We start from the raw sequence: 20,829 nt of genomic DNA on the forward strand, positions 1-20,829 counted from the left end.
TATGCAAAGCGCCCCTGCAATTGTAATTCCACACAGCAGCCGTTATATTCGATGCCGATGCGTAACTAGCTGCTCGACAATTCACCGAGTTCGTAGACATAAGCATCCTTTCAGTTTCACACCGTGCACGAAAACCGCAACAGGAGACAAAACCAGACCTATAATCACACCATTTCAACATGAGCAAAAACAGTTCAGTCTTAGGGATAAACACAGTGAGAGAGATTTAGTGCGCGACGGCGACGAGCGACGGCTTCGAGCGACAAAACGGGCCGTCGCTTGAACAGGTGGCTCGGTTCTGGAAATCTAAAAATCGTCGCTCGTCGCCCAGAAGTGCTATGAGCGACTAGCCAATAGCGCGAAGCCGGAACTGGATGTACATACATCGCTCAAATACTACCGATTGTCGCGCGGAACGAGCAAATGATTCAATTTTTATACGTGCAAGGATAAGGACGTACTGCAAGACCTCCGGAAATATTTTATGCTACTTTTTATAGTAAAATCCATCAACGTAAATTACTAAAGCACGCGTCACGCGTGACTGCAGCCCTCATGCCGGCAAAACCGGGGAGGCGTCGCTCAAAATCGTCGCTCGCACGGAGTACGACTTGTAGGCGACGAGCGAACGCGACAGCCATCTCCGTCGCGTCGCTTGTAGCTGCCGCGCGCAAGATCGCTTATATGGGGTTTATACTTTTTTCAGAATAAAACATGGATTCCTCATGCGTTTTCAGTAAGTTCAAGATAACGCGCCCAACTGACCTCTTGCAGCATGCAGCTGAATGCCTGCGGCAAAGTTTCTAACTAGCACTGGTGCTGCACGTAACTTCAGTGGTCGCAGATTCCCCCTGCGCGAGACACCGTCAAGCGCGCGGTTTATTTATAAAAAAAAAAGCATGCTGCCAGCAAAATGACGCCTTCTGTTATGTGATTCCTTAGTTCAACAGCGTTCCGTACACAGTAGACTGCCAAACTGAATAAATTCAAACACACAAAACGCACGCTAATCACGCTCCGCATAGGCTCGGAATCACGGGCTGGTGAACTAACCATTTTAAGCGTCCTCTCGCCTGGCGTCTTATTGAACATACCATAGTTCTGGCAGCGTTTGCGATTTTTAAAGCTCTTACGGACAACGGCAAAGTGATAAAATCACATGCAGTTATCGCAACGACTGGCTTTTTCGATTGACATCGAGAGACAGCGCGTACGCCTAGTCCTTTGTCAATCGCGTCGGCTAAGCGCAGCGACGACTTCCTGGCGATAGCATGAGATATACGGAGAATGTGCACCTAAGTTAGAATTCACTTACCGTGGAGGATTTGTTGTTATATCCAAGGCATGACGAACGACTGTCGTGTTTTCGTGGCGGCGCGAGATGGCTGAAACACGATCTCCCTCGGCTGGCCTTTGCTCGCTGGACGGTTCACCTTTCTCCGGTGCTGTGTTGTTCCGCGACCTTGAGCGCGCGCGCGCGCGGTGGAGCCATCCGAGTGAAAAAGTAGAGCGCTCGCTACGCGTTCCTTTGAACTGCGGCGGCCTGTTCTCTTAGAAGCAAAACGATGTGTTCTTTGCTCAGCGTGCATGAATGATACATTGCCGTGTTCGGGGCCAGCCACCTACAGTTGAAGCAGAAGATTACGCTACGTTTTGTTTTCTATTGCCGCAAGAGTCTCTCTTTTCTATTGTCGCAAGAGTCTTTTCACTCTCTCTCTCTGAAGGGGAGAGTGAAAAGCACATTTCACTCTCTCCTTGCTGACAGAGTGAACAATGCATTTCACTCTCCTCGACATTTTGCGAGAGTAAAACGACGCTTTGAAGAGTGAACCGGCAGCTTCACTCCTGCGATACCCTTCCTAGTTTTTAGAGTGTACAGACAGCATAACACGGACGGTAGTCTTTGGCGACACTCAAATGAACCAGGGAGCACGACACCGCGAATGAAAAAGGGCCACACGTAAGGGTACAAGCGGCATTGCCGACGTGACTAACCTGTAGCAGAAAGGGCAAGTTCATGACCTTGGTTCTCGAGGTGGCGTGCGCCGACTGAGAACAGAGCAGCAGTGGTTTAAATGGGTGTGCAGAATAGTCCGTGCTGGTGGTGGCGCCAGGAGCCCAACCGAGCATGCGCGCTTGCGCAGTGGCCGGTGGCAGAGCGTAGTTGACACTATTGACTGCCGGTGGAAGGGTCAGGTAGTCCTGCTGGTCCGTGAGAGGCAGCGTGAGCGCCTCGGCATGGCCCAACCAGACCAACGGTGGGGCAAAGATCCACAATGGGGCGGCCTGTACAGAAAGGGCAAGTTCGTGACCATGGTACTCTCGGTGGCCTGGTGGATTGTCTATAGTCAATCTATAGACGGCAAGTAATCCTGGTTCAATAAGACTTTTACAGTATCGGTTACTTTTTTAGTTCATGTTACACCTTACCATAATCGGTGTACGGGCTGTTCGCTCAAGTTAACATGACCTTTGGTGACGTCCCACCCTATAGCCTGTTCGCTAGGGTTGATATAGGCAACCGTGGATAATAATTACAATTTCATAGTACATATTCCGCGCCTTCGTGCGGTTCGCAAGTAAAACATCACCGCTAGAGATGCGTCCCAGACCATGGACCTTTTCATCGGTCGAAGAGGGAAGAGCGCGCGGCGAGCCTTTCCTCCTATCTAGCTTCTGCGATCCGACGAGGTTCTGCTTGAAAGTATTGCTGTCGCGGGCTGCAAAAGGACTTGCAGATGTTTTAACTCGTACTTTGTGAAATTCACGCAATGTCTGTTCATACAAGGTCGTCGGGGAGTCAATGTGTTGCCTTTCGGTGCATCGGTCACTACAGTGCGCGTAAATATCTCTTAGGGGAGCAAATATGTGACGCGCATCGTCATCCGCGATGTGTGTATCTGCTGTGATATATTTTGGGTGTATAGATTTTAATTCAACGAAGAGAACTGGCATCTGTGTATTGCCAAGAAATAGAAAATGTGCTCACGGTCTGATCGCTCGTCGCAAGAACTAAGACATAAGAGCGCATACTCTTGTACAGCCAACTTAAGGCAACCCCGAAACATCTAAGTACCAGGCGTTATGAAATGTTTGGGATACACCGACATCGTTCTCACGCATTTCAAATCTAGTAGACTTGAACTCACTATGATATGTCTGCGCTAGCCTCCTGTATGTCTACGCTAGCCTCCTGTACGAGGCCAATGGCGCTGCTCAGCACAGCGATCACTGCGCTTGGTGACCCAGCATGATACATATGTGAGCTATGCGCTTCAGCATTGCCTTTTTTGCCTTGTAAAGCCGTAATAGTCGAGAGGAATTGCGTAAAAAGAATGCGACGGCTATTTGTGAGGACAAAGTGAGTTCAAGTCTACTATTTATGTAACATGACGAAATCTATGGGAACACTGTTACGTTGATAGGTGCTAGGAGTAGAATTAGATCTGGGTACACGCATTATTTTGTATTTGTTATTTCATTTCAATAACCACTTCCCGCACCACTCATCTGTATTATCCACATCAGCTTGGAGTGTTATAGTATCTTCAGTGTTGTTAATTTGCCGGCAGGTAACACAATCATCTGCCAAAAGGTGTATGTTAGAAGATTATTAGTGGTCAGATAATTAATGGAGATAAGAAATAATATTATCCGCAGCACAGACCTTTGTGGTACACCCGATTGGACTTCAGCGAGTGGCGAGTTGCGACCATTAGCAGTAAGGAATTGGAAGTGGGTACTAAGGAAATGCTCTATCCATTTTAGAAGGTTAGGGTCAATGTTTAGTGAGCTTAGCTAAAAAGTGGTTGTTTATGGCATACTTTATGAAATGCTTTACTAATATCTAATAAGATACTGTCAGCGTGTTATGAGCAATCCAGGATACAATGTAGCTGATGAGTGATGAAGATACTAGTTGAGTTTCTCAGGAATATGATTTTCGAAAACCATGCTGTGCGTTAGTACAATATGAGTTAGACTCTATAAAGCTAGGCAGATTTGTGAAAACTACATCCTCTAATAAATGATAGCAACTGCTTGTAAGGGATGTGTGCCGATAATGAAGAGGTGAGTTTCTGGGGCTAGATTTATAGAGTGGAACACGTTTCCAATTTTCCATTTATTTGGAAACTCACATGAGTTAAGGGATTGTTGGAAAATGTTTGTTAGTATTATGGAACTGAAGAGGATAGTACTTTTAATGAATTTGCCGTTAATGCAGTCGTAGCCAGTTGATCAATGTTACGGTGAACATTCTGGTAACTTGTTAATTTCATGTACCTCAACAAGCACAGGATGCATTGGTCAGTATTCGTGTTGGTATGCCATAGGAAGTTCAACATGACGAACTTTCGAAAATTGACCTGTAAATGAATTATTAAATATGGTTGCGCATATGTTGTCGGAAACAGAACTTACAGATTAATGGTTTAATGAAATTGCATTGCTAGTTTTCGATTTAATACTTGTCAGAAATTCTTAAGATTTGATTTTTTTTCAGGTAGTGTGCTAGACAAGTAGTTATCTTTAGCCGTTTTTAGAGCTGCTATATAGACATCTGAAGCGGATTTATAAGTTGCCCAGCGCGCGCCAGTAGGATATGGCTTCACTAAGTGATAGAATAGCTTATTCCGCTTGGATAAGCATTTTAGATGACCGCAGTACCATGCCTATTGTGCATTTGAAGTAATTGTGTGGTTAAGAATGTATTTATCAGTTAATCATTAAACTGTACGTGCAAGGAAGTCCCAGTTCGATTGGACTGAACGATCATCAAAATTTTAAACAACATCATCGTATAAATGACAGAGTTCCACGTTTGTTGCTACGAAGTAAACTTTCTGATAGGGGCGTTTCCTATTTCGGTGTTTGGACCTTTTAGGGAAAGGAGCGTTAATTATGATATAGAATAAGATGTGGTCACTAATTCCTGGTAAGTGGAAGCCACGTATATTCACCTCTTGAACGCGGTCGAGGTCAATGCTGTAGTTAAGCATTTGTTATGCGTGAACAATCTGTTATAGCGCAATGTGAACTGAGGTAAATCTGGTTGAATACTGCCAAATTCGATTAGTTCTTTTCGTTTGATGCGGGTGCTGGGGGAGAAGTACTCGCTCACTGAACTGTTCTGTTGTTTCAGCTGGCTGCGAAGTGAAAGAATGTTTTGTTTGACCTTGAGCCTCGCAAAGTTGAGTATGATGAGACGGCATTTTCTCGGTGAAAACGAACCGAAACGGTGCGTGCCATCAACCGAGTCGGTGCTGAAGGATTCGAACACTTCTTTTTATCGCGGTTGACATTTTACGTTCTGCTTCGCTCCAGGTTTCCTTAGCGTCCATTAGACCATGAAAAATTAAGTTATCACGCCTCGATCTACCTGCAAACTTGCTTAGAGTTATTTATTTTTTGAGAGTAAACTAGGAATATTATAACGTCCAGCTAGGGTGCCATGTCGCATTTGTTATTCAGGAAGTAAATAAATTGTTGGAGAGATTCAGGAAATGATGCCTAACGAAATCTGTATTTTCTCTGGAGGTAGCTTAAGCAACTTTGATTATACAAGAAAACTAAAAAAAATTGAGTTGATGTAAATACTAGTTGTTAAACAGTGTGAAACAGTGTGAAGACGAATGCGATCGGACACGGTTGCTAGCGGGTATTTCAGAGTTATTGTGTAACAGCACCGTTTTATGTATTCAACACAGCACAGAAGTCCGATTGAGAAAAGAATACAGGAATATGTAATGCGTTCATGCTGCTACCAAAGAAGAAAAAAAAAAGCTAAAGGTGCTAAAGTCACCGAGGAAAGCGTCGGCAGTCTTGTCAGAGTACGTTAAAATGCAAATGAAAACATGGCGCCTTCTCCTCTAACGGGAATGACAGAAATGTCATTGCACTTTCGAATGATAGCAGCCGACGTATGATTGATATGATACTATTTTTTTTCTCCCAAACCCTCAAGGCTGCAGTTCTATCACTTTAACAACGGTGTCTTCTGTATTTTGAAACTAAGCTTATATAACTGTGACCGCAAATGCTAGTGATGTGTCTTGAAAGCTGTGTGCACAGCCACGCCGAGACGCACGAATCACAGCGCGTTCTGACGTGCAACGCTATGTGACATTCAGCTGGCTCTTTTGTGCTGTTTTACGCTCACAGTAATATGCCACGGCCGGTACACCGACCAGCTTGACAGAGCGTAAAAGAAGCGCGGATCCGATGCCGAGTGCACCTGAACGCCGATGTCAGGGCACGAAGCACTGGTCTTCTTTTGCTCACATTTCTCTGTGTAGGCGGGAGTAGTGTGCGCATAGTACCGTATTTACTCGATTCTAATCACCTCCTTTGTTTCACGATCGCGATGCCCAAAGTGAGGAGGGGGGTGCTTAGATTCCGAAAATCTAGAATGACTCCCCCCCCCCCCTCCCTCTTTTCGCTGCGACATCACGACGAGACGGGTGCGAGAAATAACATATTATTTTGCAAATATTCAAAAGAAAAATCGGTGCACACAGTGAACCCACCGCTTGTGTCGAATGCTCAGTTACTATCACTGCCACTCGAGTTCGTCGCACCACTTGAACCGCCGCTCTCGGTATCCCACAGCAGGTCCTCTTCCCTTCCGTTGAAGTGGTTTGTGGTCGAGTAGTTCTTAAATGATTTGACCACAACGTCCACTTGGACCCGCTTCCAAGCGTCCGAAATCCAATTTGAGATGGTTGATGGGGACGCTTTCTGCAGCTTTCGCCATACATCCGTACAGTCCGGCTGTACGGCGTACTCGCGCCGCGGACGCCGTGCCACCTCGGGACTCCGACGGCTGAGGCTCGATGACAGAGTGAGCAAGCGAGCGCGCTTGGCGGCCTTCGCTACGCGCGCTTCCTAACAAATAGCGGGCGGCTTAGATTCGCATGCAAACTTTTTTCCGAATTTTTTCGCGAAAATAGAGGGGGTGCTTAGAGTCAGGGGGGGGGGGGTGCTTAGAATCGCGAAAGTACGGTATGTGTCAGTGTTGTACGGGTCGCAGAAGAAAAAGAGAATATGACACAATGCGGTCTGGGTACGAAACAAAACGGAAATACGTGAGTTTCTGTGTCACGGGGTACATCTTTTCTGCTGGCGCTGTTTGCGAGTAACCGCTTCTGTACGTAGAAACAAATTATAATCTAGCATAGTTTCATTAGCTCTGTTAAAATGTAAGCATGCGGCGTTAGAAGTGTATCTTTAGGGTAGACGTAACTGCTTCGCCAGAAATTACGAGTGCGATTGAATTACGAATAATCTGTTGTCCTTTTGTACACTTGTCACCTCTGGACAGTGCCGTGTTGCTTTTTAACAGAAATTTTGGTCCTGTAAGTGCCAACTTAAGTGGAACAACTAGAGGAGGCGGCTAGTAAAAGCTCACATGTGCACGAAGCCATGGCGCATCGTGCCAGAAGTGACGACAATAAACTGATAAAGCCCGCTGGGGGCGCAAGAAATGGCGATTTATTGCGTGAAAAACTAAAGCAGGTGCATTTCGCGGTAAAGAGGTTTTCTTCGTAGGGCACTTAGCGTGACAAAAATATTTTCAACCGGCTGCCGTCTCACCAAAACATATGACGTTAAATTTGTGTATGCGTAAAATTTGTACTAATTCTAACGCTTTCTATACATGAATAAGTTTAGGCATACCTGAATAGATACGCGGACAAAGGGTATCGCTTCACACGAGGGCCTATATGCGCTGATACGCACTACTCAAAGCAAAGTGGCACATTTTATCGACATACTATTGTTATGCATTATTGTAATGTAAACACGGAAGCTATTTCAGAGGTGTCAGAGCTAAGCTGGCTAGATTAAATCAGAATTGGCCACTGCGGTCATGAGTTCTAAGTACCTTGCACTGGCATTGACCTTCATGTTGATGTGAAGCTTTATACGTCAGTACCTCGGTTCACCTGTGTGTCGCTAAGATGCCTAGATCATACGACTACAGTGAGTTGCTGGCAATGTATGTAGTACATTGCAGTAAAGTATTATTGTCTAAACTTTCCAACAGATGCAAATTACATCATCGACGCTTTGTGTGATGACAGTCGAATTAATGGAATCTATAAGTGGTCGTTTGAGAGCGCTCTGCATTGATTGCCCGTGCTATAAATGTGGTGAACAACAGAGTTACAGTTGCATTACAAGAATGACCGGGTATGGAAGTGATGATCCCGCTTTCTTATTGTAAGTGGAGCCCGCTTACGCTAGCATTAATGCTTAGTTGCGGTTTTACATTACCCCTGTAGCGCTCCTAGAGTACTCTGAAATGACCACCCGAATGTGCCATGAGTGAGCACTGCGCCCATGCCGTCAGGACGCCTATTGAAAACAACCAGCCCAGTCGTCGATAGACAGTTTGGATGGAATACCAATACGCCCCATCATGCCAACACGACCCACAAATGGAAGTATTCTCAATTTGGCAGACATTCTTGCTGAAGGGCCGACAATACAATCGCTCGGTTGCACTCATTATCTATTGAAAGAAGCTTCCAAAGCTCAAACGCACAAACTTTAGGTAATTGTCAGCCGCACTCAGGGAGATTTTCGCATCTGTCGTCTCAATTGGGCGATGGTGGGGCCTCGCGTCCAGGGTCTGTGTAAACGCAACAGTGACTTCAACGTTGGTCCTGCGTGCATTAAAGAAGTTGTTACGTCGTAGGGAGCAAACAGAAAACGCAGAACATGCCCGCGATTATGAGGGGGTCCCAACACTGGACTCTTTGTCGAATTCGGTCGGTCGCACTTACCGGCTCTTCTTTTGGTGACGCCAAACGAATCAGTAGTTGCTGCAAAGTTGGGATGTTGTTCGTTTCCAGAGTTTTGCTTCCGTTTTGCGTCAAACAAAATACACGTTGGTTCAGCAGCTGCTACAGCTGACTAAACGGGGAGCTGTCGTCGTTTGTGATTTCAACAAGTGTGCGATGGTTACCAGGCTGTGATGGCGTTCAAGGGTAAATGACGCAAAAAATCGACTTCATGGAGTGGTCATTTGATGAGAATCGGGTTTGTTAAGTGTTCAAATGTCTTCGTTGCCCGCGTGATAGTTTCATTGATTTGGCGTCGCTTTTGAGGCGTGACACAAAAATTTCGTCCCGGATGCCAGTTTTTGTAATTCTTTTTTCTATTTCGAAAAGGGCTGCCTTAAGGCATCGAAAATATTAAAAGAGGAAATTCGTGAGACCCCGTTCCATAAACGGAAGATAGTCAGCCACAAAGTGGAACGCGCCCACAATGCAGTCATCACGGCGTGATTTTTGCGCCATCCTGTCCTACTAAGAAGAAACATTCTGGACGCTGGTGCTATATGTAAGACGAGATATTATCTGACATATTTCCTTGTGCGCGGTATGCACGCTAGACCCGGAGTCATAGAGGCGATGCGCCGTGCAAACATGTGATACTCGATCAAGAAAGCGCGAGTGGAATCTAAAAAAGATGTGAAGAAGCACCACAGAGCATGTGCAAAGAGTGACAAAAATATTTAGTATCGGCGGCCCAGTGAAACCAATAAACTAAGTTACAAGCAATTCGATATGTAGCGTACGTTGTAGTCGTTTACAACGCTTCATGAACGTCGATTCCGCATTGCGTAGCAACAGCACTTTTTGTTTTTCTCGTTTGTTCATACATTGAGAAATACCCTATATTCGCGTGATTCACAGAGGCCGAAGAAATACTGCTGCCGAAGCCCCGTTTCGAGACGAGCACCTGTCTTCGTCAGAGCAGCAACGTCAGGACAGCAACGTTAAGGCGGGAGCCCTATTGTCTAGTGCCTTTATTGGAACGTTGCCTCCAGCAGCATTCTATGTTCTACCACGGTTGATCGGTCCCAGTATTTTCCTTGAACTTATGTCTTTGGTGTGAGCATTTATTCATGCACGGGGATTGGGGAAAGCTCAAGGTATTTGACCGGAATGCATTTTTAGGAAACGTTAGAGTGCTAAGCATATCTGGCGGATATAACTTGGAAGTTTTCATACACTGACTATTGTGGCTTCCGCCTATTACTTTCGATACCTAACTGTGACAGCAGTAGGCAGTTAAATTTAACGAATGTGCTGTTTAAAATCTACTCAGTGCCGGAACACTTTACGGACTCTTTTACTCTGGTCTTTTTGGCATGCAGAGTACATCACTGTTAAGCTCCCTGTGTCGTGCCCGATGACTTGCGTAAAGCAAATGTCAAGCCTTGGTGTGCCCAGGTGCCACTGCCCGTCTCACGGTAAGTAGCGATGATCAAAATGTCCCGAATGACAGTGGCTGTTTTAATTTTCCTAATCACGCGAGTAGAACTAAAAGTTTGGTTGTTAGGAAAAAATGTAGCTATTCGAACGGTGCCGAGCACCGCTAGTCTATTGATTCTTCAAAAGTGTATAATGTATATTTGAACTGATGAATACAGCGAATTCAACATAAACATGAGGAAATTGTAAACCCTACTGCTAGCGTTACCATTTCCCCCCGCATTAGGCGTCGTATCTTTTACATACGAGCGACATGCTACGCTTGTCCTGTAGAATGTTAGAACTAGTAAGACAAGACTTTTTGCAGTTTGTATGTAAAATTTCGCCTTTTTGAAAGTTCATATACAGAACACAAGCTAGGCCAAAATTTTATAAAACAAAATTGAGCTTACTTTTGTTAAGTTTTAATCGGGGCATTTCTTACTCTTAGCGGTAGCTATCTAAACAAGCGCAGTTAATTATACAAACTAAAGGTCTAAGCTAGATCATGATCAAGGCACATCTTTATAGCTTTGACAATATTGAGGCATTGTGTGATTGATTAGATTCAATGGAGTGACTTAGCCTACGCATTCCTAGGTGGGCGCTTTGCACGGATATGCTCAAACGCGGCTAATCTTGAAGATATTCACAGGTCCATCGAAGTACAAGTAAACAACAGTGGTCAAACAAAGGGTGGCTTCTGCTGGAGCTTCAACGTTTCGACGAGGGATCTGTTGTTGCGGCCCCGAGCGAAAGACATCCTTTGTTCCGCCTGCTGCTGATTGCGTAAACGCTTGTTCTGGGGGTGTTTTATTTTTCTGGCGTGTGCGGCGTTTGGATTTCAAATGGTGAGAGTTACGAGCGCAAATTAAACAACTGTACTTCGAAGTATTGCCGCGGATAGTTCCAATGAATCAAAAAAGAAATAATGTAACAGTTCAAAATAACATCTTCGAAATCGCTGACGAAATCGACGCCATATCAATGCGTGTTTGAGTTGTTAATACCACAAACCACAAACGTGGAATCCTTAAGGGTTATCGTGGCGGCTGGTCGCGATTATAGAAATGTTCTGCTACGCAGCAAATAATTCTATGTGCATTGGGGGAATATCTTCCTCAAAAGAGCGACACGCTCTACTGTCGAAAGTTTATTAAAAAGACGTCCTTCCTTTTTTCGTCTCGCCTCTTTCGCTCAAGCAGTATTTATCGCAAAGGCTTCACTTCTGTCTTTAAGAGAAAGCTTTGTTTCGGCGCCTCCTATATAAACGGGAAAAGGGAAATTCTTCTCCTCCGCAACTACTGCAACAAATTTGATGAGGTTTGTTGCATTTAAATGAAAACGTTAAAATCTAGTTACTGTTGCTTGAGAGTTCTTGAATTAGGTCGTCAATTTCTTTAGAAATTGGCGAAAATGTAAAATTTCTAGAAAACGAAACTATCAAGTTTCCAATTATGTAACTCCGCACTGAAAAAGATATTAGGATTCAGTGAATTGCACCTAATAGTGCATCTAAATCGGACGAAGTTGATATATTATACAAGCCTTTCAAATGGACCACTAATTTGTGGGTACGCCATTCACAAAACCCTTGTAAATAATGTTACAAATTTGACGTAACGTACAAAATGACATATGAAATTTGAGACCTTTGGAAGCTCTAATGGGTGCAACTTACAGAACTGGCATATCTCTTCTAGATGCAGAGGTATCAATCTGTAAACTTCCTGCTCCTGTTATTCTCACAATTACGTATCTGTTGAGAGTTTCATTGAAACAATTCTGCCCTAAGGCGAATTTCCACTCCATACACTCACTAGATTTTAACTTTCTCTCTCAAATGCAACATTTCCCTAAAGTTTGCATAGTGGTTATTCCCCAAAAAAACTTTCTGTGTTTTACACGTACTTGATAGGTGGCCTGTAAGTTGGGGCCGAACTAACGCTTCCTCTTAAGACATGGCGATAAGATGAAAAAAAAAATTCCGACGATTATGACACTCCATAATGCGTAGTCTGAGCGTAGTTGGACCACGTCAAGGGCATAATAAAGCTTATGTCTCTCTCGCTACGTGTTTTCATTTCGCAATAGCTTGAGGCAAAAAATTTGAGACGGAAATCACATCACCGACTGGCAGTGGGTCACTGCTGTCAACACCTTCGCAGAGGGAAGGGAAGTATGGGAACGCTGGCATGATGAGCGGCATGACAGCCAGGTGTGGAAGAAGGCGACAAGTAACACGCGAGCAGTGGCACGAGCGCGACGGCTGTCTGGGAACGCTGTCATGATGAGCGGCATCGCACCCAAGTGTGGGAGAAGGCGATGACTAACGCGCGAGCAAGCGGCGCTTGATGAACTCGGCCGGCACATGCAAACTTCGACGAAGCAGATCGGGCGAAACGGACTGCCTGCTTCTGCGATTGCGCGCCAGCTGGTGCGTGAGGGGAAAGGGCATCGCATGACGTGCCTCCGCCTCTTCGCTCGCTTTGCTGTATTCTTCTACTCCCTTGCTTCATCTGCGGTGTACAGGCGTGGACGGACACGTTTCTCTACTGCCGAAGTTCAGGCCGCCGACAATGCGGATGCTTCAGACTCCATAGCGGTACGTGATCCCCGAGCCAGCAAGCAGCAGCAGCATACGGTGCCAACGCCGCATACCAACGACGTTCTGCGCGACGAGGGACCGAGTAGCGACGAGTTAGCGGCCACGAAGGCTGGCAGGCGCACGCAGTAGCTAACCCTAGTCGTCGGGGAGGGGCGAGAGACAGAGGTACGGACCACGCGCAACTCCTTCTAGATGGCAGGTGCGAGGTAAATATACCTGGTAGCAAAGCTTTTATAGAAGCCCATACGTTCAACACATGGCGATTTATCGGCAGTTCACGGGGCTTAGCGCTGTTCGCTCGTTCACCCCGCGACACCCTCTCGTCACGGCTCGCGCGATTATGGGGTACGGGCCGACGGCCTCGTCAAAATGGTTCTCAAAACGGTTGATTTATGAACAGCGCGGGAGTACCTCGGTCAGGAGAGATTTGGGTAATTAGCAAGGATACAGCCATCACTTGTCAGCCGCAGAAATTGGCGCGTCCACGCCGGAGACGCGACCAGTGCAATGATACAGTTATCACCTGTCACCCGCCCAAACTGGCGTGTCCACGGCTGGGACGGAGTCAGTGTACGATCGGAGTCAGCGTACGTTCCCCCGTTTCCCTGTTTGTGCCCAATGATGTGCGTGCGTTTCCGACCTAGCTACCTTTGGAGGGAAAGGGCAACCGACCTCCGGATTGGTGGGACCTGACGTCATCGGTCTCCCGAGGACGGACTGGGGGAAGTGACTGAACAATAACCACGCAGGGCATAAAATGATCAACGGACGGCGGGAGTCACGGGCTGCTACAACTTCGTCATGAAGTTTTTCTGTATTGCTTTGAATTTTTTTGTAAATATGTAAATATAAACGTGTTCATTAAACGTCCTGAATATCGGGCCCAGCCTCACGTTCCCTTACTCCTCCACGAGCAAAGTGAATTTCACATCTTCAAACCCCAAGTCGCAAGTGCGCCATCGTTGTGACGAGGGAACACTTCCGGCGGAAATAATAATGATGTGGTGCCATTTCCATTAGAAGCAGAAGTGACGTGATTTTCTTCTCAAAGGCGCAAAATTTGTTGTGGTGGCCTGCCAATAGAGCTGTATATTGAAATGCCCCACCATTCGACTTGATGGGCGTTTCGAGAGAGTTAGAATTAACTTTTATTGAGCCCTTAGCAAAGGTTGGTGCGCGCTTGCATCAGATGGGGTGGAACCTTATTCTCAGGTCCCATATGCGTCCAACAGTTCCTGGCCCCTAGCCACCAGCGCGAGCTGGGTCGGTAGGTCGGGGCTGGACAACAAGGTCTCCCATCGATCGGGAGGGGGTGGGGGTTGGGCCTGGGGAGGGTGGGGGGTAGGGATGGTGGGGGGTTCTACAGCTTAATGTACTCTGCAAGGATGTGTGCTAGAGTGCCTTCTGATCATCTGCAAAACGGGCATGAAGTGTCATGCTGTATTGGGAACATCTTGTGCAAGAGCACGGGATACGCTAGCGGCCGCGCTTGCGTGCGTCGCGCAATCGTTTGCTGCCTTCGGTTGAGTTGCGGATGCGGACGGGGAAGCCAACATCTGCCGCTTCTGTACATTTGGGTGATGTCTTTGTAATTTGTCACGGCGTGCAGTAGCTCTGGCTCGTCCTCGGCCCGGATTGACAGTTCTCGGGCATAGTGGTCGGCGAGTGCGTTGCCTTCCACTTGCGAGTGAGCCGGGACCCACATGGAGCTCAACGGCCCGTCCCGGTGATTGCGGTGGCTTGCGTAGGCGGTCTTGGAGTCTGTGACCACGGTCCTCACTCCCGGTTGTGCGAGTGCGAGGGCCACAGCCACTTCTTCTGCTACGGCTGAATTCGTCGACCATATCGACGCGCCTGTGACCAGTTTATCAATGGTGGCGACGACCGCCGTTGCTCTGGTGCCGTGCTTAGGAAGCGAGGCGTCCGCGTAGAGAACCTCGGGGTCCTCTTCCAGCTGTCGAGCCAGTGCCTTGGCCCGCGCAGAGCGTCTCTCATCGTCCCTGCCCGGCTGCATGTTCCGGGCGAGGGGCCTGGTCTTAATAATGTCTCTCCAGGTTATGGGGAGCGGCTCCGTTGTCGGTTACTGTTCAGTTTGCCATCCTATCTTGCGTAGGACGGCCCGGCCGTGCTCTTTCCGGCTCAGCCTTGCCCTCTAGTGGGATAGGTGTGCTTCCACCAGCTCTTCCACCGTGTTGTGGGCACCCATGTCCAGCAGCTTCTGCGTTGACGAGAAGACTGGGATGCCCATGGCGAGTTTGACTGCTTTCCTTATTGTCGTTTTCAGCGTCTCGCGGTTCACCTTCGTAAGCTGGAGGTACGGGGCCGAGTACGTTACGCGTGACACGACGACTTCCTGCAGCAGGCGCAGTGCGTCTTCTTCTTTGATCCCTCTGTTCCACTTGGGGACTCTCCGGATCATGCTCAGGACCTGCTCTGATGTAGCCTTGATTTTGTTGACGGCTGCGTGCGCGTTGTCATCGCTGCGCAACAGCAGGCCCAGTATCCGGATCTGCTTTGGCTTGATCTCTGTGCCGTCGATGGTGATAATTATGTTTGGCGGCGGCTCTTTCTTTGGTCTTCCCGGCTGTACCATGAGCAGCTCCGATTTCTGTGGAGCGCAGCTCAGGTCGCAGGTCGTGGCATACTCGTGGACGGTCGTTACAGCTCTCTGCAGGGCTTCCTCCGCCCAGCCATCGGAGCCCACGCGGTTTGGCCACACCGTTATATCGTCGGCATAGAACGCGTGGTCCACGCCTTCGATCTGATCGAGTAGTTCGGTCAGGGGCAGAAGGGCCAGGTTGAAAAGCAGAGGCGACAGGACCGACACCTGTGGGGTACCCCTGTCTCCGAGCTTCACAGGCTCGGACCGTTCCTCTCCTATCCGGATAGTCGCCGTTCTATTGGTTAGGAAATCTTTAATATAGCCGTAGGTCTTGGGACCATACCCCGTCTTGCGCAGGTTCTCGAGCACGCTGGCGTGGGACACGTTGTCGAAGGCCCCCTTGAGGTCCAAAGCCAGTATTGCCCGGCGCGCGTGCCTCGTTGCTCTCTTAATCACTAGTTCGTGTAATTGGATCAGGACGTCTAGGGTGCTCAGGTGCTGGCGGAAGCCGTACATGGTCGCAGGCATCTGACACGTCTCGTCCAGGTGTGCTTGAAGTCTTCTGAGAACCATGCGTTCCATGACCTTGCCCACACAGGATGTGAGCGAGATCGGGCGCATGTTCTCGATCGTCAGAGGTTTGCCCGGTTTCGGTATGAACCGTACCTCGGCCTCTTTCCATTCTGCGGGCAACTGCGAGCTTTCCCGGGTGCTGTTGATGTGACCCAGCAGCCCGCGTGCCGCCGCATCGCTCATGTTGTTGAGCAGCTTGTATGTAATGGCGTGCGTTCCGGGTGCGCTCGTCTTATTACTTTCGTCTATGGTTGGTAATAACTCCGTGATGGTGAACGGTCCATCCAATGCCGGATTTTCCGGTCCCACGTACTCCTCCGGTATCGGAAATCGCCTTCTCTCCGTCTTGAGGTAGATCGCCTTGAGGTCTTCAATGAGCCTTTGGCCGTTGCCATCGTAAGCGTTCAGAACTTTGGTGAGGTTACGGTTTGTTGCGGTCTTGCTGCTCAACGGGTCGATCAGGTGTCTGAGCAGGCACCAGGTCTTGCACGCCGACAGCTTTCTCTGGAGCCCGTCGCACGTACTCATCCCGTTCTCTCGACACAGCTTGGTTGCGTATTCAGCGATCTGTTTGTTGAGTATCGCGATGCGTTTGACGAGCTTCTTGTTTCGACATTGACGCTTCCATCTTCGCGTGAGCGAGTGCCGTTTCGAGCTTTCGGTCTGGAAAGCCATGTAGGAAAAGGCCAGCCGTACAGGTGTTGAAATCGCACCCCTGTACAGAACGTACTTTCTTCGGAGGCCGACGAAAGCTTTATGTGTAGAGTGCTGGTCCTATCCTCGGACGTCAAGGCCGTCGGCCTGCGCAGTCGCACGAAAACAACTAAAGTAAGCAATTTTCTAGCGGTTATAACTCACTACTTTTGACTGAACAGGTTAATGCCCCTGGCACACGGCTACACTAAAGTCCTTTAGGTAAGGGGACATCTACCAGGAAGGCGTTCGAGGGCAGTGACACATAACAAAGGAGCATCTCCCTTACGGCAAAGTTCTTTTGCGGGAAAGGAGATCGTGCATCTACTTTTCGAACGGAAAGGGAGTTACTCTCACTCTCAGCGCGCGCAACTCCTCGATAGAAGGAATGTCACAAATCTACGGTGCCCCATAAATACTTTCTTTTTTCACCTTGCGAAAGTGTTCCAATTTTTAGCGGTTACGCGATTTGTCGGAACAGCGAACATTCACTCTAGCTATGCTCTCAAACGCTAGCATCACGTCGTTCGTATCACAAAACAAACGTGAAAAAGGACGGCAGAAACTTGGGCAGTGCGATGGCAGCACCATAATAAACAGCGTGCACAGCAAAACACCGACTGTCTATAGTTGCTGGGCCAATTTAAATTGCTGCTAAGAACGCAAAAACATGAACAAAATAAACGAATATGCGCATTCTAAGCCATCAACGGTGGAAAAAACTGTTTTTCTTTTTGTTTTGCAATCGCTAACTCTAATAAACATACGCAGCTTTTTTCTCTTGCTGCTCTAACAAGCAGTGGATTTTTTACAACGTTTATCTGAGGAACCACCTAAAGAACTTAGTTCTGTGCCCAGTGTCATCGGCGCAACTCCTTTCTGCAAAAGTTGCTTCAAAATAACAAAAAAGGTTCACTGCAAAGCACTTTTTCCCGTGTTTCAGGGGTATGAGAAACAATGAAGCTACCCGCGTCACCAAATTCAGACAAACGTGGAGAAGCAAAACAGCCCAGCGTGTGAAGGAGGGCGTAAGGTGAACTTTACGAGCGTGCCTTTCTACACGCTTCAAGAGATGCATCGCATTACACTGTACTTGCATTACACTGTACACTGGACGATGACGTCGTCGAGATACACTAAGCAGGTTTTCCACTTCAGACCCGAAAGTACAGTGTCCATGAGGCGTTGGAACGTAGCAGGGGCAGAACACAAGCCGAAAGGCAAGACTTTAAATTCGTATAGGCCATCTGGCGTCACGAAAGCAGTTTTTTCACGGTCTCTCAGGTCTGCTTCTATTAGCCAATATCCGCTTATTAAGTCCATTGAAGAGAAGTAACGTGCCTGTCAAAGCCTGCCGAGTGAATCATATATACGGGGATGCGGGTATACGTCTTTCTTTGTCACCTTATTTAGCTTTCGGTAGTCCACACAGAAATGCAAGCTTCCGTCTTTTTTCTTGACCAGAACTACAGGAGATGCCCAGGGACTCGTTGATGGTTGGACCACATCATCTTCAAGCATTTTTGTCACTTGTTGTATGGCTTCACGTTCTCTAGGAGCCACACGATATGGATTATGGTGAATTGGTCTTGCTGTATTCTCTGTAATTATCCGGTGCTTTGTTAGAGGCGTCCGACCGACGCTGGACGCCGACGCAAAGCAGTCGTTGAACTTGGCCAATAGCGTCAGAAGCCGCTCTCGTTCGTGCTGCGACAAAGCAGTGCTGACGTCAAGTGCAGGAGCCGGGTCTTGCATAGGCGCTTCTTCGAGTAGTGAACAGCAGCCACGAACATCCGCAACGCCGTCAAAATAAGCCACAGCCGTGCCCTTGGGAAGGTGCCGTCGCTCTGTGCTAAAATTTGTTAGCAACAGGTTTGTGCGCCCGTCGGTGACATTCACGATTCCTCGTGCGACGGAGATACCGTGAGTAAACAACAACGTGGTTATTTTGTCGGCAACTCCTTCGCAACAAAACGGTATGTCACATGCTACCGAAACAAGGGCACACGATCGAGGGGGGATGACGACGTCATCTTCTGTTAGACGAAAGGAGTTGTGTTGCGGCGATAAGCAATGGACTAAACCGGAGCTCTTATAAAGCGTCACCATCCGTTCCGGGATGTTAACTAAGGCGCCATATTCTTTTAGGAAGTCCATTCCAATAATCAAATCTTTGCAGCATACAGGAAGGACGATGAAAGCGGCCACAAAAGAAGAATGTACATCTTCCAGTAGGCATCTGTAATTGGCCGCCTGCCGTCATTATGTAAGGTCCCGTCCATGGCGTCTTTACTTTCTTCAGGCGGAGGACGAGTTCCTGACTCATTATGGAGAAGTCGGCACCAGTGTCGACTAACGCTGTCGCCGGCTGCCCATCCACGAAAACATCAATGTCGGCGCTCACCATTTCTTGAATGTTTATCGGCTTCACGTCGTTCTGCAGCGAGAATGTTGGGGGATTTTTTGTGTTTTGCGGCGGGCCTGCAACCTTGCCCCCAGAGGTCGCCGCCTTCAGTTTCCCCGACGGGGGCTGGGCGACCTTCGTCCTCGGAGCTCCGCAAAAGTACGTCCAGTAGATGAAGCCATCTGACGTGGAGGGGTTGGAGAGCGCGACCGATGGCTGAAATCGGACCAATCATTGGGCACGGATTCGTCATTCGGGTGCGCTATTGGGGGTCCCTGAAGAGCAGCGTCGTCGCGGCGTAGCATGGCGTCCTCATTTGCACGTCGACCATAGGACCACGGACGAAGAGGTCGAAATGGTGTGTCACGATGCCAGCAATGACGCGAAATGTGGCCGGCGCCTCCGCAGTGAAAACAGAGTGGGCGCCTATCGACAGTGCGCCATACGTCGGTTCTCCGAAGTTGCGGCCATCGTGTAGCGTCATTTTGCGGCGTTGACTAAGGGGCGGCGAACGACGGCTGCTGGTGTGACTGTAGCGGCATTACGGGTGCGCGCCTCGAAGCATCCTCTTTGGGCGGCGACCAAGGAGCGGCTGTTGGAGGCTGGTGGTACGGCGGTGTGGTTGTGACGGGTGGTAGACATCGGACAGCGGCGGCGTAAGTCATGGGACGCTGGTGATCTTGAAAATCGGCTGCCGGGAACGCCTGCCTGATTTCGTCACGCACCACTTCGGCGATTGATGCTACAGATCTATCCAACGTCGGTGTCAGAATCTTTCGCACTTCCTCTCTCACAAGCCCTCAGATCAATTCACGGAAGGAATTCTGATACTCGGCAGTCCCTACGGCGGCATTGATTGCATTGCTGGTGGACAGTCTGCACCGTTGATGAAGGGCCCGCTCGATAGCCGTAGCCTCTTTGATAAAGTCAGCGACGGTGACTGCTGGATTCCGCACAAGCCCCGGGAACAACTGCTCTTTTAAACCTCGCAAGAGGTAGCGCAACTTCCTATCTTCGGTCATGTTCGGATCGGCTCTACGAAAGAGGCGAGCCATGTCCTCGGCGAACATTGTGACCGACTCATTAGGTTGTTGCACCCGTAGCTCCATCATCTGCTGGGCGCGGTCGCGTCGGTCGGCACTTGCAAAAGTATCCGTGATCCTCTGCCGAAAGTCATTCCACGTCGTCAGGCTAGCTTCATGGTTCTTGTACCAAGTACGGCCATTGTCGTCAAGGGCTAAATAGACGTGGGAAAGCTTTTGCTGCTCAGTCCACTGGTTAATCTGTGCGACGCGTTCATACTTGTCAAGCCAGTCTTCAATGTCTTCGAAGGCTGCACCGCGATAGCGATCGGGAACCAGTGGATGCAGAACGGTTACGTGTTGTGGACTGGGAAACCGGCCGCTTTGGGGTGCTTGCGGTGAGCTGGTTTCGGCCATTACGAGATGTGTGGTGCTGCCGAAGAGAGGTGGTTGAAGAGGGGAAAACTCCGGGGCAAGGCCTAGCAGTAGGCGACTAAAGCGATGCACGGGTGTCGTAACTGGTGACAATGCCTCCGGGCTACATGAACGACTCCCAGAAGGACTCCGGAGCATCAGGCGAACTCACTACCCAGCACCTCCACCAATGTCTCAGTACAACGCGGACAGAAGACAGGGAGACGTTCAAGAACAACGGGATAACC

The 20,829-nt window shown here is 48.4% G+C and overlaps 1 protein-coding gene across 3 annotated transcripts in view; it reads left to right on the plus strand.

The window, feature by feature from the left end:
• The window catches only part of LOC142567938 (papilin-like), a 604,722-nt gene that overhangs the window by 448,979 nt on the left and 134,914 nt on the right, over positions 1-20,829 (plus strand). For 2 of the 3 annotated variants that reach the window (XM_075678027.1, XM_075678025.1), the window contains exon 10: positions 10,169-10,264. The exons of the other annotated variant lie outside the window; for it this stretch is intronic. In XM_075678027.1, coding sequence (XP_075534142.1) covers positions 10,169-10,264 — 96 coding nt within the window. The remainder of the gene's footprint in view (positions 1-10,168; positions 10,265-20,829) is intronic. 3 annotated transcript variants of the gene reach the window in all.

This window comes from Dermacentor variabilis, unplaced genomic scaffold, assembly GCF_050947875.1.
Source record: "Dermacentor variabilis isolate Ectoservices unplaced genomic scaffold, ASM5094787v1 scaffold_15, whole genome shotgun sequence".
Classification (NCBI taxonomy): Eukaryota; Metazoa; Arthropoda; class Arachnida; order Ixodida; family Ixodidae; genus Dermacentor; species Dermacentor variabilis.